Raw genomic sequence first — 24,642 nt, 5'->3', positions numbered from 1 at the left:
GAAAGCATCCACATTTGGTGTAGAAAGAAAAGGAAGAGCTTCGTTAGTAGATTCTCACGCTCAGAAAGAAAAGAAAAAGCAGAACACAGGTACATGCACATGCCCATTTATTTAAATGACAATTAAAGAGTCTGTGTGCGGTCTTAAACGTAAGCATGGTCTCTGTTTAACAGCTGCCTTCTTCCGTCTCCTCTGGTGCACCTTAAGTAAACTTGCAGATAGAAAGCAAGACGAGTGACAAGACTTCGGGAAGGAAGCTGCAAAGTTAAGCCACTAAAAGGTTTCCCACTACTGGTTTGTAAACCGATAACGCCACCGGCTCACACGGAGCCGAGGAAGACACATGACAAAACACTGCTTTTTTAAAATAACTGTGAATACCTGAATATTTAACAGCTTGTTAAAAATAAACCCGCTCTTCAAAGCAAACCGTTTCAAAAGATGATACATTCGACGTTCCTTGTACTGCAAAGTAAAACACCGTGCCGGTAAAAACATGTTGGAAACACCACACAGAGATAAATTATGCATCAATGATTAAATATATTAAAACCAGACAGCCGTGTTGAACATGAAACATCCCTTGTAAGGGTTTTAAATTCTTTCCAAACGAGAGTCCGTTACTGCTGCAGCATTTCTGACACACAGGTGATGAATTTGTTGGATGTATTAGGAGAAACACGTCACTGATATCCTTTTCATTTTAAGAGCAACACCCCCCCCCCCCCCCCCCCCCCCCCCCCCCGAACAAATGTCCCTGAAGGATTAGGATTTCTGCTGTCACAGTTACGCCTCAAAAGTTAAAACTATTAAATGACTCAAAGCTGAAATGTCCATCAAACACAGAAATCCATTACTTTTTTTCACTAGGCATCCTGACAGTCAAACTAATGTTGCAACAAGAGGAGGAGGAGATGGGAGCTTTTCAACTTTTATAGCATCAGTCTGCTCCTAAACTGAGCTTTTCAGGTCCTGAAAGTCTCCTGCATTTAATTTGGGGAATTACATCAAGCACAGGGACATTATCACCTTGAATTCAATGCATTGGTAAGTTAAAATCTAAAGATTCAACACTGGCTCTCGACTGATGTCGGCATATTAGGCAGGAGGAAGAAGGTAATTATCTGCTGTATCACATCCATTTTGCAAGGCTTGAATGTTCCAAAAACTGAGCCATAAAAAGCAAAAAGCTACACACACACACACACATATGTGTGTATATGTGTATATATATATATATATATATATATATATATATACATATACACACATACTTTTAAACTAAACATTTGTTTCCGGGGGGGGGGGGGGGGCATAGCCACCAGGGTGGTGGCTATGTGCATCTTTAACAACCAAAAGTACATTTCTAGGCTGTTTTATTATAACATTTTATAGTTATATGATACATATCTTAAATGTTACATGAACCAAAGTTTTCCTTGCCTTTAATGCTGCAGCAGTAATCGTCCTCTCATCTGATCAGAATAAACTCTCCATCGCGTCATGAGGTGGAGGGCTCAGCATGACTGGGCTGTGCACTAACACTAACTTCTTCCTACTGACGTCTAAGTCTAAACACTGCATGAGCAGGGAAAAAACTGCTTGGTTGGCACGTTCAGAACTCACTTAAAAAAAGATGAAGGGGAAAAAAAAATCCTCTCCTGCCTTAATCTTCACTGGGAATTACACTGGAATTGACTTTCAGCTTGTCGGCCTGCAGAAGGAAGTCGTTCTCCCCAAAGTTGTCCAGGATGTTTTATCTGTTTTGTGAGATTTGGGTTTTTTAAGCTGGAGGAAAATGCACTGATTTAGCAGAGAGGGGCTTTAACCTGGAGAATAGAGTCAATTTAGATCTTTGATTGGGAAACTGCTGACGTATCTGGCCTGGACCCCAACATTTGGTTCTTTGTTATATTCTGTTCTGTTGAGCCTTGTTACTGAGGAAAAATGAGTCTTTGTGAGTGCATGTTTCTGGATTTTATAGCCTCAACAACGACAGCGTTGTGGGGCGAAGGGGTATGCGAGAAAAGGCAACCTTTTGCAGAGCAGCAAGCTAAAAAAAAAAAAAAAAAAATCACTTTTGGTCCAAACAAACTGTGGCGGCTGTGGCCATCAGCATTCGTTTTAGCACGTGGTCACAGCCGCAGGGCTGCTGTCTCAGTGAATGAGCGTATTTGCCCCCGCATCAGCAAACACACAAACCTGTAGCATCCCTTCAGACAGCAGGAGCATTTGGTCAAAAAGAATAAATATGTCACGTCACTGGAACCACAATTTATAAGCACAAACACTTGGTTACTTCACTAACTCGATCTTCATACAACCAGGGAGGGGAACTAACAGCAGATGAGGCGGAAACGACCAGCCTGTTAGTTTCCAGCCCTGCAAACGACTCGTCTTTCAAATCGAGGAACGACAAAACAAATAAAAGACACCGTGAGCACCGACACTTCTACTCAAACATAAAACCCGCCTGACTTCTTTTTACAAATTAAAGCAAATAAATAGGGAGAGAGGACAGTACCTTTGCATAAACATGAGTACAAAAACATAACAGTCAGTGGATGTACAGTAAATGTGAGTGATTCCAAGAGGGGCAGAGCAGCGCCTTCGTGGATTTGTGACACCATGAATCAGTGTTAAGACGCCCCCCCCCCCCATTCCCCTCCAGACCAAGACCTGCGCTCACTACTCCAGATCGTCCACGTCCTCCGTCGCGACGGTGCTCGTCTGTTCTGAGGTCACACCTGAAAAACAAAACAAATGTGAAGAAGAGGAAACGTCTCTGAGGCCTATCAGACCAAACTGTAAACGCTCTCTCCCACTAATGACATACGAGTTAATACCACTGTAATCTACTGTTACAACCAGCTTATTAGTATTAGTGTTACATCAACTACTTCAAACGGACAGTTTATCCAAATAAATGTACACTATATTGGAAAAAAGTATCGCTCAAAGGAATTTGAATGTCATCCCATTCTTAATCCATAGGGTTTATTATGATGTTGGGCCACCCTCTGCAGCTATAACAGCTTCAGCTCTTCTGGGAAGGTGTCTGTGTAGGTTCTTAGTGCTAGTAATTGTAATCTAAGGAGCTTGGAAAGAAAAGCAAGCTTCTTCGGTTAAAGAAGCTTCTCGAATGAGAGATGAAATGTCTTCAAGAAACTCAAAGAAATCCAGTTGCTTTTCTTTCCAAGCTCCTTAGATCTTCCGGGAAGGCTTTCCACAAGGTTTAGGAGTGCGTTTATGCAAATTTTAAGCAGACACTTATGTTGGATTGAAGGCCTGGCTCGCAGTCTCCACTCTAATTCATCTCGAAGGTGTTCTGTTGGATTGAGATCAGGAATCTGTGCAGGCCAGTCAAGTTCTACCACACCAAACTTACTCATCCGTGCCTGGTCACACTGGCTAATTACTTTCAAATGTGTCACTGGTGCACAGTCATGTTGGAACAGGACGGGTCCACCCCCAAACTGTTCCCACAAAGTTTCATGAACATGAAACTGTCCAACATATTTTGGTATGCTGAAGCATTAAGAGTTCCTCTCACTGGAACTAAGAGGCCGAGCCCAACTGCTGAAAAACAACCCCACACCATAATCCGCCCTCCACCAAATTTTACACTTGGCACAATGCAGTAAGACAAGTACCGTTCCCCTGGCAACCATGGAAATGCTTACCATGAAGCTCTCTACACACTGTTCTTGAGTCAATCCGAAGGCCACATGAAGTTTGGAGGTCTGTAGCGATTGACTTTGCAGTCAAAGTTGGTGACCTCTGCGCACTATGAGCCTCAGCATCTGCTGAGCCCGCTCTGTCATTTTACGCGGCCTAACACTTCATGGCTGAGTTGCTGTCATTCCCAATCACTTTCACTTTTGCTTCCACAGCTGACTGTGGAATATTTAGTAGTGAGGAAATTTCACGATTGGACTTGTTGCACAAGTGGCATCCTATCACAGCACCATAGTGAAACTCGCTAAGCGACTGAGAGTGAGCCATTCTTTCACAAATGTTTGTAGAAGCAGTTTGCATGCCTTACTGCTTGATTTTAGCCACCCGTGGAAATGGAAGTGATAGGAACACCTACATTCAATGATTTGGATGGGTGACTGAATACCTTTGGAAATATAGTGTATTTTTCCAGTGTAACTGTGTCGTTATAGTTGGCCTGAGACCTGTACTATGAAGCAGGATTTGTTAACTTGTCGGGTTAACCTCAAGTTTTCATTCTTATGATGACTTCTGCCGCAGGCCTAACATGCTCCAAAGCACATCCAGTTTGAAATAAGAGATCACCTACTGACCAATCAATTCTCTGTGAAAGTACATCACCAATGCTGGAAGCTCGCTCAGTGCGCAGACAGCAGGAAGGTCTAATCTTTTTTTAAATAGTGTCTAAAGTCTTTGCCTTTCCCCGATGAGCGTCAGTAAGAAATACAGATTTCTAGAAGCAACTTTGTTCCCAGTTTTTCCATGTTGGCTGCAAACAATTTTAAAATGATTTCATTTTCCCGTAACGCTGAGCCAAGTCTATGTTTGATTTCTTTTTCTTTCATCTAGTTTATAACCACACACAGCTTCTGCATTTTGGCATTAAGTAAATAATTACAATGCGTCATGTGTTGTTGTTCCTCTGGGGTATTAAAATAATTAATTAATTAATTATTAATTAATTAATTTTTAATTATCCAGATATGTCAAACGTTAAAATTGAAAGAGGGTGTAGTTTTTTCACTACTGTAGCATCACAAAATGTAATTTTTAAAGAAGCCATAACAGTAGCCCGACAGCAATTTACAAGTATTTTACTTTCATGAACACCCAGCATAATTTATTATTTGGCATCATATTTGGTGAAGTCAGTCTAAAGACCTACATGATGCCTTAGGTGCACGCACTCTTTACTCATTTTTGATACTCGCTGTGAAAATTCATCATTGGTGCTGCTGTTTGAACCACCATACTGTTTGGACACATCCATCAGCTGATGCAGACTGTGGCTGTGGATGCAACGACCATTTGCTGGACCTGTAGCTGTATACCTTGTCTAGCATCTCCATTAGCTCCGCTGATAGAAGAACAGATGCAGGAAATTTTTACCAACCTATACCACAATACCTGCCTTCATTACTTATTTCCTGAGGTCTTCAACTCTTTGTATTTTCTATTTAATTGGCAACTTTTGGGACAAATAAACATTTCTTATCTCACTTTCCCTCGGGTCTGTATTAAATCTGTAAACACGATCGATACTATGTATTGAATTTACTGCAGGATTCACACATCACTGGCTAACACCCTGCGGCTGTTTAACGTCATACTTGAGGCATCGTCGTCATTGAGTGACTTCTTCTGCCCCTCCACGTAGCCGTGACTCAGCAGCTTGGACATGCTGACGGGTGGAGTCTTCTTATCATAAGACCTGAAGAGGAGGCAGAACGCAGCAGTTTTACTTTACGCTTTAACCCATATATATATATATATATATATATATATAGTTACTTTAAGGAACCAAACAACCAGAGTTATTACCTTCTTTTGTATTTGTTGCTTATTGTCAGACCCTCCATCTCAGAGCCTGGAGTATCAGGAGACATCTGCAGGTTGAGAAAGCTGTGGTTATCTCTGTATCACTTCAAGACATAAAGGACTTGCATGTAACAGCAGAATTATTCAACAAATACATCATTACTTTAAGTGGGCTACTAATATAGCATGGGGGTAAATCTAGGAAACAGAAAAAGGATGAAATGAAGGAAGAAAAGTGAAGAAAATAGTTATGCCATGAAAAATGATCCAAGAAACTGACAACAAAGCAAAACCGTTCAAACCCAAAATACTTAAAAATCATAAATATATAATAAATAGCAGTTTAAATTTTTTTTGCACTTCCTCTGCACATTTTATTTGATGCAAACTTTCCAATATCTGAAAACTATCTCTGTCACAGCTCAGGAACGTTACTTCTTCAGATATTGTACAGTGTAATATATTCAAAGCATCGCTTGTACTTACCCAGAGATTTGATTTAAATAAACAAAATTCCAGTAAATTATCACCCAAAGCACCGGCAGCAAATTAGACCCAAATAAACTTCAAATAAGCTGAAAATGCGTCAATGGAGCGAAACCAGGTGAAAACACAAGGAAAGGTGATGGGAAAAACTTATAAATAAATTAAATATGGAAGGCACTGGTATGGCGTCAGTGGAACGGCAGTGGAAGTGGGAGGGGGTGATGCATTTTTGGAGTCCATTCACCTTCTCTTTACCCTGGGTAAATCTATCAGTCTCTCTTTCCCAGGATGTACTGTTATCAGTGCCAAACGGCGGGGCGAGAGGCTGCCTGCCTCCCTTCATCTGGCCATCGGGAGACGTTTCCTTGCTTCCGCTGTAAGCACAAAACCACGATGACATGCCATGTGAAATTACTGCTGGACACTTCTGACAGCCTGCCAACTGTTAGGATGCAGACTGCATGGCTTGCTAATGCCGAGGCCCGCGCTCAGGATGACCAATGAGCGCAAACGATCATCAGATTTCTCTTTTATTAAAGCTTCACATCTGTGTGACAATCAGAGCTTTCAGCCGCTTAAACTATAGAAACAATCGCTATAACTGAAGCTTTTCAGTTAGTGACGCGTCCTCATCGCAGCTCGTCTCTCACCTCTTTGACTCATCTCCTCCAAACCAGTTGGATGGATTGTAGGGTTTCTTCGGCATGTCGTCATCATCCACATCGTGGCTCAACAGCCCTGCAGCAAAAAGAAAAAAAAAAAAAAAACACAATGAAACCAAAGCACTGGCAGCAGTAATGAAGCATTGTGTCTCACCTTTAAGAGCACAATGTGGCATTTAACTCACAGCCTATTCAGCCAAGCAGCTAAACAATTACTCCAGTCCAAGCTGAGGATGGAAAGCTGTTTTTTTAAGGCAGCCTAATTGTGAATTCATAATGTTTATCTTCTCTTCTGCTATTTGCCACATTATTCTCCTGCATTGCTGTTACAGCAGTGATTTGACAGTCCTTAACCATCTACAACAAAGCGCGGATCGCGACCCTGAACTTTTCAGTTACAGCACAAGGTGGAGAGAAGCTGTAGAGTGCCCAGGAGGCAGAGTGAGTGCCAAGTCACTAAAAGCTTTAAAGAGAGCAGATTATGTTAAACAAGCAGTGCACTTGAACTTAACACATCAAAATCTTTAATTGGAAGTTTTTCCAATGGACTCTGGTATCTGGACTCAAGCCTCTAATGCATGTATGTGCACAAAAACAAGCACTACAACTTCTACAGGGCTCTGATTATTCTATACCCTAGACATCATGCATACATTTTAAAATACATCTCCTTAAACTTAATTCAAAAGATAAATGAGTAATATATGTGGATATAGTGAGTAAATTAAAAATATTTGTCTTTAATTAAAATCTGAATAACCACAATATCACATTTCTTATCAAATGAGCCCACACATGCAGACTAGCATGAAATATTTATATGAAACTTTCTGTGCAGGAGCTCTGCTTCTCCCAAGAGAAATGAAGCCTGCAAAGTTGCAGTTTCTATAAACAAAAAGAGACTGTTGTGTTTTCCGAAAACGCAGAAGCTTTTCTTTCTCTCCTTCTTTTCATGTTGTGGACTTTTAAGCCTGTTGTTTGAGGTTTGCATTTCAAAGCCATGTGTGTCACCCGTTAGATGTTTTTATTCACAAAAATGGGGCGAGTAGTGTCGCTTCAAAGCCTCCACGCTGAGAGCAGCAACCGCAGAGGGCTCATCCAGGTAACTTCAGGGTATCCTGACCAGGTTATGTTTAAGATTAGACATCATCAGGTTTGAAATTGCTGCCTACCAACTAACTACTTTTCTGGAAAACAGAGTCACCATTCCTGGAAAAGCCCTCACACCTGTGTTGTGTGGTCAGTAACAGAGTGTGCAGTTTTTTTAAGAGCATCTGAAGCCTTTATTATTTCTCTGAAGAGCAACAGTAATAAATACCCGTTCTTTATTATTGATTTTTCTCCCTGTTTGCTGCAATTCTTGATCAATTTTATTGTTCTACACGTGTGAATACAGAATCCTAAAACACAACACCTATTTGTACTTGCTGGCCTTCTAACAAATTTGCACACAGACTATGACTGAACATTACCAGGACAGCGGCTCAAGGGATATCTAAAGATTAATTTAATGTAATATGTAACTGTAATCCATCTGATTCACCCGCTCTTTAAAGATAGAGCTGTGGTACTGAGAGGTCTGTAAACTCTTACAGTCAGCATTTTTGCCAGCTTTCCTCCTTCAAATAGGCTAAACTTTATTAATATAGCCCAGTAACGCTTCACTGCACTTAAAGCTCACATGCATTCATGCAGCACCTTTAAAACCTCACACACACTCACAGCTGATGTGTCTGCAGCAGCTGTGCTGTTTTCAGTCTGGATCATGTGGTTAACCTCTTCATCTTTTTATCTCCACTGTAAAATCTGTGGCTCTGCTGCTGAGTACCCTATCCATGTTTCGTGTGATAAATAAACCCTGGCTTCATTTATCAACCTTATAACCACCTTTATGTGACTGCTTGGCTTGACTGCCTATGTTAGGGTACGTGAAGCCAGGTGAATGAGTTTCCTCATCCAAATGCTGGTACAGACCGTAGAAGGAATCGCCTACGTCGGGTTGTGCTAAACAAAACTCCTTTCTTGCACAGCTGTGAGCCATTTTAAGGCCTTCTGACTTTTGTGTTTTTATGTTTCATTTTCTTTTGTTGACATTCAGATACTAAACTTTATTATAGAATTATAATATTACTCAATATCCATCCAAGCATTCACTTTATATGGGTCCAGGTCACAGGGGCTGCAGTTTAAACAGAGATGCACAACCTCAACCCAGCCACCTCTAAAACTCGTCGTGGGAAACACTGAGAGGCTCCCAAGCCAGCCAAGTGACCGAATCTCTCCAACATGTCCTGGGTCTGTTCCAAGGTCTCCTCTTGGTAGAACATGTCCTGTATACCTCACCTAGGAAGTGCCTAAAATGAGATGATCTCCAAACCACCTCAACTGGTTCTCTATATGGTTGTCTGTGTCAAAGTGCTGGCCCTGAGACAGACATGATCTGTCTAGGGTGTACCCCAACTCTCCAGCCTCCCCATGACCCTGAACTGCATAAGCATACTAGAGGCTGACCGAGAGACATATTTGATGATTTAAAAATGGAATAAATCAGACTCTTTCAGACACACAAAACAGACTTCTCTAACATTTGCTATATATAGCTCTAATACTTGTATAAGTACTTTATATAGTTTAGTCTCCCCTCAAAATATGTTTCTGTTTAGTAAATGGACAAAAATTATAGACTTCTTTTTAGTCTTCTACTCTGAGCCAGGAAAACTCTGAAACTCTTTATAAAATTAGAGCATGAATCACTTTTTTACACTGGCAATCTTCATATAGATGCATTTCGAGGCATCTATATGAACAGACAACAACTGTGTAATTTTACCTTTGTGTCCCCCCTGCTTCGCAAGCTTGACGTAGTCCGAGTCCGTCTCAAATATCCCAACTCGCCGCCCACTGATCCTCTCCACTGGAGCGCTTTCAGTGGCGGTCTGGCACAGCCCGGGGATCTGGGAGGTCGGTCCCGTCGCGCCGCTGTTCGCCGCCCCGGGCTTTATGCCTGCAATAAATGAAAATTACAACGCTGTGTCCTTGCTGATAAATATGTAATTAATTTTTTAGCCTTTAGTTTCAACATGTATTACAGATTATAGAGTTTGGATCTTACCACCGGGCTTGGTCCTTCTATGGTTGGGTACAGCAGCACTCATTTTATCTGAAGACAAAAAGGCAGGTCTGATGAGAAACAGGCCCATTTTAGAATGTGCAAAGAGTTTCTTTAAAACAACCTGGCATTTCTCACACCTAATTTATTGCCTAGTTGACAGCACGTGTGTTGATTTTACAAAAAAAAAAAAAAAAAGCCAAAAAACACTGGAAACACCTGCTTATATTTGTAATTTTTCTAGGGTATTTGGAGCCTTCTGTAAAGCACAGCGGCGGTACTGTGCGCCACAGTAATGACACTGACGAGACCATTAAAATAAAAGCAGTATTTTGCGTTTATTTTCAGAAGCTACCACCAATAAAAGCTAATAATTGCACATTTCTCACTCTTTAAAAACTAAAGCCGTGTAAAATTAAGAGTTTTACTTCACAAATACTATCCTGTATGTGCATACGGTCACACAGCTTGGGCAAACACAGCTGAGGCATCTTTTTTTTCTAGTGTTTTCCACGCTATAATTTAACAAAGCCGTGCTAATGTGGTTAGCCGCCTCCCTACTTGCCGCAGCAGCTCTCCTGCGTTCAAATATTTTGCGCTACAGCGGTGTCTTTAACAACACAACAGCCACGAAAACAAGACATATGTCTTACATTATATGTGGTTTTTAATTTCTCGTAATTGTGCAGCAGGGTGTTGCTGTTAAATACCGTTAGCTTCTCGTTCCTCTTCTTCTAGAAGCAGGGCTTGACACGGACACTTCCTGCGGCACCTGCTGCCCACTTCCGGTGCACAAGCAGGAAGATCGTATGTGTTTGACGGAGAAAAACTCTGTGATTTTCTCTGTGACACTCACAGTGGATTTAGAGATAATGACACAGAGCAGGAGTGAGAATGGGACAGAGTGAGAGCTCTTCTCGTGAATGTGCTCGGAGCATGAACCGCTAATCCTAACTGGGCTACGACTAATTTCTGTTTCAAACGAACGACTGTTAAAACAGGCTAGTTGGTTAATGAACTCAGTTTTATGTTTTAATGTCCCTTATTGTTTATTATAAAATAATTTATGCATAGAACACGACAATATTTACTCACCTGTGTCCAGGTAATCGTAATGAGGTTGGACGTGAGCTTTTTTTCCCCCTTAACCATACCATAATTTATTTATATAGCTCTTTAAAGGTTTAATTGTATGTATGGGTGCTACCATGGTAATTACGTTGTCCGTATTGACACTAGTTGTGTCTGTCATACAGATAAAGACTAATTGATCATTCAGACCTTCTGCTCGCTTGTCTGATTCTTGCATTTAACAGTCTGCACAGTTTTGTCTTGATGCATGCTCAATCATCCAGGTGGGTCATTCTTACTATTCGGTGCCATTTGAGTCCTAATGACATAATATGGTATATTTAGTGTAAAACTTGTCTAATGCTTATTTCTAAACCATTTTCTTGTATGTTTAACCCCCCTCTACCATAGAACACATTGATATATACACACAGGATAAATACATTAAAAGTAAATTACTTTTATTTTAGCACAAGTCACTAAAGTACTATGTCCCCAGTCATGCTTGCTCGACTTCAGTTACAAATATAACTTAAAAAAAAAGAAAATCTAGATTTTTCATCATTTCTGGATTGGCTCATTTCTAATGTTCCTCATCAAATGTTCTTTTTTATTATTAATGCATGTTTAATACTTAAAATCTTTAAAAAATGTTGTGTCCCTGAATCAACTGTCACCCCTGTTACTCTGATAAGAATTCCATAGAACACATCACCTGATTATTCTTTTAGTCACATGACACTCCCGGATGTAACATATTTTGGAGGGAAAACTTTCAAGAAGAAGACGAGTAAGTACCACTCTTTAATCAACCCTTTTTTCAATGTTTTAGCAAGATTTTGTAATGTGGCAAAGCATAACACGTCCAACCTGTTACGCTTATTAATAGTGGAAACAATTTTTTTTTTGTAATTTTTATAATATGGCTAATAAACATGTTAAAAATGGTTCTTAGTGGTCACCATGTACTAGCTTGTTGTTCATCATACTAGTAGTAATGGCTAAGTTTAGCATAAAATCTCCCCCCTGTTACCGTCACCCCTGTTATTGCTATGCACTGTAACAGGGGGGACACATGGTAACAGGGGGGACGTAAGATGATAGAAGTTTAGTGTTTAGGGTTATTTATACAAGTGTGTATTGGTAATTATTATTAACCTGTATATATATACTTTTAGAAGATTTTGAATAGTATACATTTTTCAGGGAATGGCACCAATGTCTGCTGCGGAGAAGCAGCGGCGCTACCGAGCACGTCGTGATGCTGACCCTGAGAGAAGACAGATATATCTCAATAAAGAGAAAGAGAAGTGGAGAAAGGACAGAGAGGAAGGGAAAAAAAAAAAGAAAGTGGCAGATCTCAGTGAACGACAGAAGAGAGCACAGAGAAAGCAGTGGCGAGAAAGGAAAAGAAAGCAGAGGGCTAGTGCCAAAGGCAGGACAGAATTTGAGGCTATGAATACTCCTCCCCTAAGTCCAGAATATTCCCTAGAGCCCGAAAATGCCCCGCAACCAGGACCCTCAAGGTTAGAAGAAGAGTTGACAGTTCAATGCTTTGCTGATTAGGTAGATTTTGTATTTGAATGATAAAACGTGATTTTGCCCTAAAAAGAGAGAGAGAGAGAGAGTGTGTGTGTGTGTGTGTGAGTCTACCTGCCTAATACATTATAAACATATAATATCCAACGTCTATCTTATACTGTATCTAAACATTTATCTAAACATATATATATAATAATTGTGACAATATTTCCTGTGTTGTAGGCAATACATTGTTGGACGAAGGAATATTAGACAGGGAAGAAGGAGACTCAAGAATGAAATTAAAGAGCTAAAGGCCTTGTTGGAAAAGGAAAAGAGAAAAAAAGAAAAATACAAGAAGAGGTGCCAGCGTTTGGGTGGGGAAAAAAAATCCCCACGTTCTAAAGTGGATGCACTGCTGCGTCATGAAACAGTTAGCAACACAATTAGGAAAAGACTATTACTGCAGGAATCAATCATTGAGGAAATCAGGAATAAATACAAAAACACCAAAAAGGAACGAGAGAGGCAAATTATTGCAAAAACGACAATAGGAAAAATTATAAAGAAATACAGGCTACAGAGGGCTGCACAGACAGCTCTAGGCTTTTCAAAAAAGCGTGGTCAAAGACAAGATGGAGGGCTCATAACCTTTGAAAGAAAGGAAAGCAATAGATTTCTCCTCTGTCCACCCTGTTACCTGTGTGTTTCTTTTGTTAATTAAATCAAATCAACAAACATAATGCATGTCTCTTTGGTTATTGGGAGGGAATGAATCAGCAAAATTAAGTTACTTAAAAATGGAGCCAATTTTTTTTTTATATTCCCTTTGAATCTAAAAACAATCTTTTGAAATTACACTGTGTCTTAAAACTGAACCTGTCTTCTTTCAATATAATGCTTGTTTAAAATACTTCCTTGAAATTTCCTTGCAGATTTTAAAAAGGGACATTGTAGCTTTTAGAAAATGTAAATATTACTATAACTGTGTATTCAAAACAGTTATTAATAGAAAATTGAATGTCCTGTAACAGGGTGGACATTTGGCACGTCATGGGTAAAGACTTTGATTTTAAAAAATATTATAATATAATATCCTTAGCTGGACCAATACATTTTTCTTATAGGTTGAAAATCCCTCTTTTAGATGAAATGTTAAAATAATTCAAAATTTTGTATTTTTTGATGAAGAGTGATCACACTGAAATGGCACCGAATAGTAGGAATGACCCAGGTAAGTAAATCCCGAAAGCTGACTGAGCCCACTTATTCAGTGGACTAGTTTCAGTTATTGTGCAAATGTACTGTTTATAAGGTTGGGGAAACCTGCAGTCAGCTGAGACTGAAGAAGTCACTTGGATGAGTGACGAAACCTTTGTCCCACTGAAAACGCTACGTCCAGATGAACAGAATCAACCTTTTGGGAGTCTGCACAGTTCTTTCATTAAAAAAAAAAAAACAAGAAAAAAATAAAATATTCATGTTACAGGATAATACAATCAGCTGTTTGGTTGCCATTATAAGCTTCTGGTTTTTAAGTGTTGCTGTTATAATCTAAAGCATTTTTATTACATTAATCTCTATCAGTGTGTTCTCATCCCTCTGTCTTGACTGCACATTTCCTTTGTTTAACAAGATATGAGGATATTGTTGCAGGATCCCTTCCCCCTCTTTCCTGATAGTTTAGGCTAAACCCAATATGATTAATTTCTGCACAAATTAATTAATTTTTTAATACTAAACATATAAAAATGTAAAATGAATTTTTGTAAATCGGGTCTTTTTTTTTTGGCTAACTTTGTCATGCAAACTTTGTGTCATAACTGTGTAAATGTATAGTGTCCTTCTGGATTTTTAACTCAACATAGCTAGTGGGCCAGCATGTCAAAGCATTAATCCAGTTTAGCATCCTTTAAAGCTCTTTATTGTGCCTAACAGATTGAAATTAGATTACATAGCAATGATTTAATTAGAACAAACAACATTAGTAGTAACAATTACATCATAGTGCTATCAGTTAAGAACAGCCTCACATGCGCTTACATGTGCTGTCACATAGTATATTTGGGTTATAGCATTCTTGACTTGAAAGTAAAACATGTTCTTGTTCCACGTGTGGATGTTTCCTGAGCAAAATGCAGAAATCCTGATGGGGAATAAAGGCTGCAGGTCATTCACATAAGACGCAGTATCTTCAGTGCATGCATAAAAAACCATGTTAATGTTTAAGACACTGATAAATGATTCAAATCATGCAAAGTTAGGTGAATGCTGCTGTGCATGCTGACAGGCAGCCAATCAGGCTCGGGCTGTCTTCTGGTGGATTTCGCTCAGATGTCCTTGCCGCAGTCGGGGCACAGGATGTCGTCTTTGCACGTCAGGAAACCCCGACCAACCAGAGACACGCAGCACCGTTTGCAGTTGAAGCAGTCGTTGTGCCACTGGCGCTGCTCGAAAGAGATGTATTTGCTCCCCCCAAGACCTGAGATGGAGAGAGGAGTCAGCAAAGGGGAGTCTCATGATCCGGGTAATGAAATAACTCCGTAATTGATGGTGAGTGGATCCATGCAGGATGCTGAGGAGGGGTGGTTTATACTGTGATCGTCACCTAAAAGCAGTTAAGATTAAGTTGCTTTTAAGGATGCTCCCGTGATCAAAAGTTTGCAGTATTAGATTTGTCTTGCTTCTGGGTGTGATATTTAAAGCGCTGCTTTAAATCGCACTTATGGTTGCCTGTTGGCCCAAAATAAAAAGTGATGAAAGCCACAACCACAACCATTTAAACTTGTTATTCAGTCTTTGAAGACAAGTAGAGAATTTGTCTCACCTGAAAGTATTTTTGGCCAATTATTTGTTTAGTAGAATTTTGACATTGCATGATAAACTCCCTGAACATTTTATTACGAAATGCAAATGGCTAATCAGACATTAAAAGACGAACCGGCTAAAGCTTAAACCGAGTTCGAAAGGGAAACTGGGACCAGTAAGGTGTACTAATTTACTCAGTCCTGAAGAATTAGGTTCATACGTTACATAGAAACTACGAAAGAGTCCATAATTTCAAGTGTTCCCTTATATATTATTTTAAACTGATTTTGTGTTTACCCATAGTCACAATTATTTAAGGGAGAATTCAGTTTCTGGAGAACAAACCTGCACTTCAACAAAAATAGAGGGTATTTTTACAGTAATGTACCATTGTTCATTTATCAGCAAATACCTTCAATGCTCACGCAAACAGCAGCTCCACTGGAATGTAACAGCTTCATGCTGGCAGATGAAGCTGCCAGTAGTTTAGTATAATTTAACAGGGAAAATTGTTAAAGTGTGGACTTAAAATCATAATTCCAGCATATTTCTAGTAATTCATTTTCCAATGAGCCTCGACCCAACATGCCAAGCTCATTTGGACAAGAATCCCCTTTGTACAGTCGTCAAACTGATACCACAGCTAAATTAAGCACCTTAATAGTTTATCCTGAACACTGTGGGTCATAAAAATTAAACGTGTAAAGCAAGAAAATGAAAATTTTAAAGGTGCAAAGTGTCGGTAACTCCCTGGTTATATGCTGGATGCTTAACATGAAGGGCAGTACTTCTGATATGAGTGTAGCATGACCTTTACCGCTGATTGGGGTGGTGCAGTAAGCACATTTCTTAGCAAACAGGTTGCAAAAGCAATCAAGGCAGTAGGCAAAATCATCTCGAGAGGTGAACCTCTGGCCGGCCAGCTGCTGCTTACACCCGATGCAAACAAAGCACTCCTTATGCCAAGGCTGGTCGTGGTAGTTCACACCTCCAGTGGTGATGGGCTGAAAAAGAGCGTTTTACAAATGTTTAAATGACCAGCAGGGTAACTGTGGTTGTGAAAAGACCCAGTGAAAAGACCCAGTCCCAGGCTTCAAAGCATGCTTTCACAAACAACCAGGTTATGTAACCGTAGCTACATGTTTTATACCATCTGCGTCGGACATATATTGAATCTTAAGGTCTAAAAATACCTTTTCAAATGTTTTTAACACCGTGTCAGAGCAGAAACACACTGATAATCCAGCTGTCAAGCATAAGCTAGAGCAAAAATTTTGAATAAGGTGAGAAATCGTTTAAAAGAACAAGACCAGGATTCCATGCCTTCAACTACAACTCTGTAACTCCCACTGAGTTAAATACTTTTCTCACTTGAGCAGCCAAACTTGTCACACAGGTACATCTTAAGCCCCCGAAGGCTCTTATCTATAGCTCATATACTGTCATGTTGCCTAGCAATTACCAAGAAATGGGTTTAAAAGACCTGTTTTTAACATTGATGCATCCATAAAGCTTGATAAATAACACTGTCATTTTTGATTTTACTATAAACGCCCTCCCCCCCCCCCCCCCCCCCCAAACAAACAATGATTTATTTACACAACTTGAATAATGCATATTTTATGCCATCATCAGGTTGCCTGGCAACCTCCTAGCAATGGGCTAAAGTGACCAAATTTTAGTATGCACATAAATTTCATTCAGATTTTCTCACTGTGATTAAGTATGATTAAATATTAGTGTGCAAACAATACTGTACATGAAAGTATTTTGCAGAAAGACTAACATGCTGTAAGTGGTATTACACCCAAATAAAGGTGCAAACGTCACCCAGTATTGCACCCAAAGCTAAGCAAGTCTTAAACATTTAAGCCTTGCATAGTTTGCTTTGCTTTATCCTTGGAAGTGACACTAGAAATTGAGGTATTTTGTTTGTTGTACTTGCTGTACTTGTGGATGTGGATTATCAAGCTACCACCATGTCATGTGATGTTGACTGAGAGGAACTGATCATCTTGTTTTTTAGTATTGTTCCTGTCTGTTTTGGTAATGTTGTTTGTAAAATGAAAAATCCTGTACGACTGCTCCTGTTATTACATTTACCGCTCTTTGCCTTTGTAAACCAGTCTAACTTCACATTCTTGTCATTTTTGTGCATTTGTTGCTGACTTAGTCACAGGGGAGGCAGATGACTGCTCTCTCAGCTTTTAGCACAAAAAGACGCCTCCGATCCCTGCCTGTGTGACCATCTGTTTCCTGCCCAGAACTGTTACGTACCATGGATGTGAATCTTTTACCCGCCTTCATTGCATGTATTTTCATTATGGCAGCATTTACATTGATTTGGACCATTTATCAGGCCAAGTATACAGAGCATGTGTAAGACCTTTCTTTTTACATGTCAGACCAGTTGAATCTGCAGCTTAACAAACACAGCGATGATTATTAGCCACAGCGTGTCACTTTACCTTCTTGCAGTGGACGCACTGCAGAGCAAACTGCTTCTCATAGCAGGGCAGACAGTAGTTGTTGGCATCCTTCTGGACAAAGCTCCTGGTGCCAATGGGCTGCTGGCAACGGTTGCAGGTGAAGCAACTCTCATGCCAACTGTTGCCCTTATGCTCCATCTTTTTAGAGCCTGGTGGGTGCACAGGACGGAGAAGGAAAGAAAGAGAGTGACTAACAAATGACATTTATTAGTTTAATCCATCTGGTGCTGATGTATCGATGGTTTGTCATTTGGGAAATCTCCAACTTGCTAAAGCTGCTGTGGCTGTAAAAACTTGGTAGCGAAGGTCATACTCTAGTCTACTCATAGCCCACACTGCAAACGCTACAACACTTTTGCAAGTGGGACACTGGACTATTTTATCCCTCCATGTTTATATCGTTATTGTAGTGGAGACTGTTTCCTATTGATATCAACAATTTGATGAATAAATTATATATTAGAATTTTGTTGGCTGCCATCTTGACAGCTGAAATTGTTGGTCAGACCTCTGTGTGCGCTACAGTAACCTTAGAGCAGGGGTAGGAAACTCCAGGCCTCGAGAGCTGGTATCCTGCAGGTTTTAGATGTGTCCTTGATCCAACACAGCTGATTTAAATGGCTAAATTAGCTCCTCAACATGTCTTGAACTTCTCCAGAGGCCTGGTAATGAACTAATCATTTAATTCAGCTGTGGTGACCCAGGGTGATATCTAAAACCTGCAGGACACCGGCTCTCGAGGACTAATGTTCCCTCCCCCTGCCTTAGAGTTTCCTGACCTGGCATGATGGTCTTCAGACACGCGTGGCACTTGGCAGAGTACTCGTTGCTGTAGCACTCGATGCACATGAGCGCTTCATCTTTGGTGGCAAAGGGCCGATCGACCAGAGACCGGCTGCACTTGTTGCAGAGGAAGCACTCGCTGTGCCAGTGGCGATCCTTGTACGACAGATCCTGCAGAGACAAACACTGTCAGGTTCTGTGGTTCGTGGAAATATTTAAACAATGGCAAAAACAAGAATCACTGTAAGAAAAATGTAGCAGTTAAAATGTGGGTATTTTACCTTGCTTGTGCAGCTGATGAGCTTCTGGCACACTTCGCAAGTGTTGGAGAATAGCGTCTCATAGCACTTGATGCAGTAGGGCTTTTCCTCCTTCAGGATGTACTTATGGCCGTACAGGGACTCCTGACACTCTGTGCAATCATAACGCTCGCCCATTGCAACTCTTCTGAGTCCTATGCTCTGTAAGAGAGTGCTATAAAAGTTGCATAACTGCAGCCACACACAGGAGCAATCACTGGCTCAAATGTAATCACATTTGTACAATTAGAGACTTTTCTACAAAAGAACCACAGTACTATCTCAGGACCACGTGGCACATAAACATATTAATGATCATCATGCCTTTATGAGCATGTGTAACCTAGCTGGAATTCCTGTGAAGTTAATAACGCACTACACTCAGCAAATTAGCTAAAGGAATGTCACCAACAGCTCTGAAAATGGGGATGAAATGAAGTATAAACTCAACTCTTCAATAGAGTCTAAAACTAATATTAAAAGTAGGTAAAAAACAAAAAACATGATGGAAAATCAGTGAGAGTATTGATGGAGGAGGAGTAAAAGATAAAGAGCCATTGAAGAATGATTTACAGTTAAATTCTTGCTTTAAGAAGTGGTGGATTTAAAGAAAGTCCCTATTGAAAGTCTTATGCAACATCCAGAAATCAGCTTTTGGAAGAGATCCTGCTTGTTTATACGACTGGAGGATTTTCAGTCGTGCTGGTTTTGGAGAAACTGCATATTTAATTACACCCATAGGCTCAGATCTCTTCTTAATTACTATAAAGGTCAGTTAAAAAGATTATTATTGACTTGAATTTGAAAGAAAAGTTCTAAAGCTGCTTTGTGATCAGGAAGAAGGCTTTTGGATGGTACCTTGGGGTGTCTTTGTAGAAATTATTTAAGAAAACAACACCGTAAGAAATAACAGCTACATTTGCCTGCACGAAACTGTTATTTTACTGTCTGTATACTATCATTCTTGTGTTTCTACTTCCAAAAAATATTTTATTATGAAGTAAGAATGTAAAATAGCATGCTATTTGAAGGATTTGTACAGTATCAGTTTAAATACAACAGCTAGTCTATTGGCAGTATTTATGAAGTTGTTTTCAGATGCTAGTTAAGTCAACTGATACTTTGAATAGTTAGGTTCAGCAGTTAATGTTTCCTTTTTAATTTGAAAGTTTTCACAGAACTTTATCATCAACATAACCCTTTTAACGTGCATTTTATTTCCAAATCTGTTATTTCTTTGTACTGTGCTTCAGCCTGTTTTAGTCACGTAATCGTTTGACAAATAGGAAATATGCAGAATTTCTTCTCTACTGTCCTCTTCATCCAAAATCATGTGAACACCTCTAAAATTCCTCAGAAACCCAAAGCAGCCTCTGCTAAGTAAGTGAACTCTTGGCATAGGCAATAATGTTGGGATCCTGTTTGGTGTCGACACCCACCTTTATCCACTATTTTCCCCAAATATATTTCAAAATCAGCGCCCACCATATTCCTCTGTAGCCTTTGTGCCTTTTTTATTCTGGCTTCTCTCAATATATATATGTGCTTCTGTGACTTATAAATCCTCTCTGCCATCTATACTTTTTCTCTACCATCTAAACAAACAAAACAACCACTGTATACTTAGTAGCCCCACATAAACAACCTCTAATCCTTTGTTAATCCTCAGTCCTTTCAGTGCTCCCCCCCCCCATGGGACCCCTTCATAAACCATTAATACCCCTTCACAAACCTTTTGTAGACCTTCATAAACTATTTATACCTCTTCAGGCATCCTCAAATACCTTATCTGCGCCTTAACTTGTCATACCCTCAATTAACCCTCAAAAGCCTCCTCAAAAGCCTCTATAAACCCACTGTGGCTATACCTCTACCTATGTACTTATTCATAAACCCTTCGTGCCCTTGAAAATTCATGTGTAGTCTTCTTTACTCTTCAACTCTTCAAAAACTATTGCATCCTCTATACCCTATCATAAACCCTTCATATTTCTTAATATTAAGAGTTTCTTTACCATTCTTCTCTACCTTTTAAAGTCTTGGTACATTTGTTGGGAACCCTTGTTTCTTTGACACTGTCTTATAAACCTTTAAGAACTGTGTACCCTTTTCTAAATCCTTTCTACCCTTTACAGATTCCCTTCATAGTGCCATCTAATCTATGAATCTTTTACACTATCTGAATTCCACTACAAAACATGAGTACTTTGCTATAAATCCCATTTCTACCTTTGTTCCTCTTACTGTACTTTCATAACCATTCCTCAGTAAGTCTTTTTGTGCCCAATACATCTCTTTAATTGAGTTTATTTAAATGTCATTATGTCATGGTGTACTGGCCAAATACCAGACAAACTTTTTAGAATTTACTGAAAAAAGTCTGTGTTCACTTTTCCCTCACTCCCCCTAAAAAGTTGCTCAACAATTAATCCGCTAAACCTCCAGAGAAAGTTGGATAATATTCAGCTAATCATGGGGAATTTACAAATACACCAACTATTGCTATACAAAATTTATCATGATGCAGATTTAATGAATGATTCAATTAGCGAGTAAAGCAACTCAACATAAAATCTTACCGGCGTATCAGAAAGGCAGCTTGGTAGCAGTCGAGGACCCGAGGAGTCTACTGAGCACTGTGGTCCATCTCCTTTATACAGCCCAGGCATGATGTGACCCACATTGGGGCGTGGAGGCGGAAGCAGTGGTCTGACCAGAGTGGGCAGGTTAAATTCAGACGGGTATAAAGTCGAACCAAAAAGCTGTAAATCCCAGAAAATCCTGCTGTGAAAAGCTCAAAACAAACTCTACCAAATAAAAAAGGATCTGTGATGAGCTTTAGTTTGACGTTTGCCCATTTATAAATAACACTTGTTTTTCCTACCCATTATAAAACTTGTGAGGGTGACTCCAAATGTGAGATAATAAGATAATAACGTCTGTGCTGGTCTTTAGTGGTTTATCTGCAGGTTTCATGCACATTTTGCCCAGAGGATTTTCCATTTTAATGACTTTAAACTAATTTTCATATCCTGTTTTATACATCGGCTGTGCAAACTAGAAATACAAAGGAACTTTGCCGCATCCTAATATGAGAGATGAGGCAGAGCATTTGTCTGCTGGTTTCTTCTGTCTAAGCCGATTTTGGTGAAACTTGTGAAGAGGTAAGGATTAAAGAAGAAGAACCAGTTAAATTTTGATGTGTATCCGAATCACATTCTTTAAAATTGTGAAATAGAGCATTATACTTCTTAAAGAGCTGCCTTGTATCATTTACAGATGTAATTAAATCTTGGATGAATTTCTGTCCGTCTGTCTGTCATTGCATGACTTCCACTCAGTCCAGTGATTATCAAACTTGTTCTGGTCTTCACTGAAGAAGAATCAATCACAGTAAAAGGGATGCGAGTGGAGTTTTACTTAATAAATAAAAATCAGAGGTGACTGCTGTGAAGTTTCATTCACATTCTGAAGACTGTTTCTCATTGTGAGGCTCAAACTTGTGTTTTCTCCAGACACTGATTATAATTTAATTTAGACTTTCATGTCTCTTATCAGTGAAATACTAACATATTATTATTTTTCAGTTTCCTTAGCTCTGAAGTTTAGAGTTTTGGATTATTTCCGTATACTTTTTTCTATGTATGTATGGACTGGATTTCTATTTGTATTATTAGTCTGTGTAGAGACTGACATAGGTATTTTTTTTCCCTGGTTAAATTATATTTTGTTAACTCTGACTTTGTCTGGTTTGGTTCTTGACCAAATAGCTAGAGGACCAAACAAACAGCAAATCCTGTTAGACAGTTTAACCCGCTGAACATCAGCTTTGAGTTTTGTTAAAATTGCTACAGCTTCACTAGCATGTGTGCAGGCCCATAAGTTTGTTTCTGTAGACCTGGTTGTCAATAGGGTTAGTTGACTCAACTCATGTCAAAACGTGGGTTTAAATGGAGATAAAGAATACAACAAAAACATACCACACAGAGGAAGATTTTGCACAAACATGTCTGCTACTCTTTGTATAAAGTGGGTTATTTCTAGCTCCAAAAGGCTGATCGTTGAGTCAAATCAATTCCTTTTCTGAACCTAAAAAGAAGCTGAGAAATGAGGGTCTTTTGAAGGTTTGAAGTATTTTTTTACGCCGTTTTCCAAATTTGTGACCAAAGTCTTATAAGATCATAACTAAACTCCATAATACTTTACTGACTGACAAGATAATATTTTGTCTGTAGGTGGCTCCATATCTTCAGTTTAAAAGAGGCCAATAATAATGCTACAGATTCACTTGAATATTTGTGCAATTGGATCAGATATTGGCCAGTTTTTTCTGTAATCTTGTCAAAACATCCTTGATATATGTTACAGTAGCAGATACAAGAAAATAAGATAATTTCTTAGAGGACATTTAATCTGATAGAGACAGAAATAAAAAGCGAACAACAAAAACATTTAACAACAGCAGTCTGTGATTGCATGCCTCTGCTAAGGCTGAAAACCCCCCCGACACAATGCGTGAGTCCCTGAATTTGGCATCTGTTTGAGAAGACGTGTCATGAATTTTCCCCCATTTCACAATGTTAGAGAATCTATGCGAAATACATGGAAGTCAACATCTGGATTGACTCCACAAGTTAACCATTAAATTAGACCAAATCAAAACTGTGATACACTCTTCATTCAAATCCATCCATACCTAACAAAACAGACAAACTGAACCAATTAGATAACCTCCTTAGCAAAAGTAACAAAAGACTCGAAAAACTCAGATATGAATGGCTGCACTGTCCTTAGAGCTCAGATTTGGCTCAAAATGCTGATCAGCAGTTACTGAGCTGACTACTGAACAACAGGGTTCACATAAATTTACTAAAAACTCTGACATTACTTACTGTGGATGGTTGTTGATTTGAAGTTCTGCTGTGGTCATAAGCCCGTTTGGATCAATATAAATGTTTTTAAATTTAGCTATTGAATTAGTCATGGACAATATCCAGCGAAGCCCAAAATGCAGCACTTGATTTTTATAAACCACTGAAACCTCTCATATAAACATCACAGGGCTGTTTTTTATTGCTTAAATTGAGAAATAACATTTAAAAATAAGTTACTTAATTTATTAACCTAGATTTCAATGTATTATATTACAAAAAAAATGTCTCTCAGACCACATCTTGTGTAACAGGAGGGTGGAAGATGTGCTAATTTAAAGCCAACTGAACCTACTTTCATCATTTTACAATGTAAAACTAACAAGTTTTCACGAAACTAGAGCTAACAAAGTGCCAGTATTTTTCCAGAATAATTTCTATATGGTACAGATTTTATTTTCTATAGTAGCTTTGCATGACTCACAATTCAAAGCAATCCTTGTTTATCTTATACTATAACCCTTAGCTCACATAGCTCATAAATAAGCCATATTGGCTCCTCTAGCATAAAACATCCTTTCTTCTAAATTGGCTGCCCCTCGTTAACGAAGAGTATGACTGGCAGGTAGGTGGGGCGACTGTGCCTGAGATGACCGTACAAGGGATCTAACCGATATAAGCTTAATGCATGTAAAAGGAGAGAAATATATCTTAATATAAATATTAAATTGGTGTTGGCTGGTCGTTGTTAAATATTAGCACTGGGGCAAAGATGGTGAATTAAATGCATTTTGAAGAGATGGGAGTTCTTCAGGGCATCTTTTGAGTTTTTTTTTTTTTTCTCAATAGCTTTTTATCCCTTATTTCCAAATAAGTATTTTTATTGCTGAACTTTACTAGCGTAACTTTTGCATGATTCATAGTTCAAAATATTGCTTATTCATGTAACACCATTCTTTGACGCAGCTTTGTTTCTCAAACAAGCCATTTAGCTCCTCCCCTTTTAAG

At 39.2% G+C, this 24,642-nt stretch overlaps 2 protein-coding genes across 3 annotated transcripts; both read right to left on the bottom strand.

Annotated features, from left to right (window-relative positions):
* Window positions 1-744: 744 nt before the first annotated feature.
* Window positions 745-10,594, bottom strand: lg23h7orf57 (linkage group 23 C7orf57 homolog). 2 transcript variants are annotated; one of them, XM_063466977.1, is made up of 8 exons: window positions 10,503-10,594; window positions 9,796-9,843; window positions 9,514-9,687; window positions 6,672-6,759; window positions 6,266-6,395; window positions 5,539-5,603; window positions 5,328-5,428; window positions 745-2,747 (listed from the first exon to the last, which is right to left on the bottom strand). In XM_063466977.1, exons 2-8 carry the CDS (start codon window positions 9,836-9,838, stop codon window positions 2,689-2,691), a joined length of 660 nt encoding a protein of 219 aa, XP_063323047.1. In that variant the 5' UTR covers window positions 9,839-9,843; window positions 10,503-10,594; the 3' UTR covers window positions 745-2,688. The 2 variants fall into 2 exon arrangements, with proteins under 2 accessions (XP_063323047.1, XP_063323048.1); XM_063466978.1 differs by having other exon boundaries at window positions 10,446-10,535.
* Window positions 10,595-14,296: 3,702 nt separating this feature from the next.
* On the bottom strand, window positions 14,297-21,463 carry LOC134620869 (four and a half LIM domains protein 2-like). Its single transcript, XM_063467188.1, has 6 exons — window positions 21,343-21,463; window positions 18,746-18,925; window positions 18,461-18,635; window positions 17,661-17,830; window positions 16,010-16,196; window positions 14,297-14,866 (listed from the first exon to the last, which is right to left on the bottom strand). The coding sequence occupies exons 1-6, from the start codon at window positions 21,430-21,432 to the stop codon at window positions 14,715-14,717; spliced, it is 954 nt and encodes a 317-aa protein (XP_063323258.1). The 5' UTR covers window positions 21,433-21,463; the 3' UTR covers window positions 14,297-14,714.
* Window positions 21,464-24,642: the final 3,179 nt, after the last annotated feature.

The sequence above is a fragment of the Pelmatolapia mariae genome, linkage group LG23, assembly GCF_036321145.2.
Source record: "Pelmatolapia mariae isolate MD_Pm_ZW linkage group LG23, Pm_UMD_F_2, whole genome shotgun sequence".
Lineage (NCBI taxonomy): Eukaryota > Metazoa > Chordata > Actinopteri > Cichliformes > Cichlidae > Pelmatolapia > Pelmatolapia mariae.
This window is presented reverse-complemented; position numbering and strand designations above follow the sequence as displayed.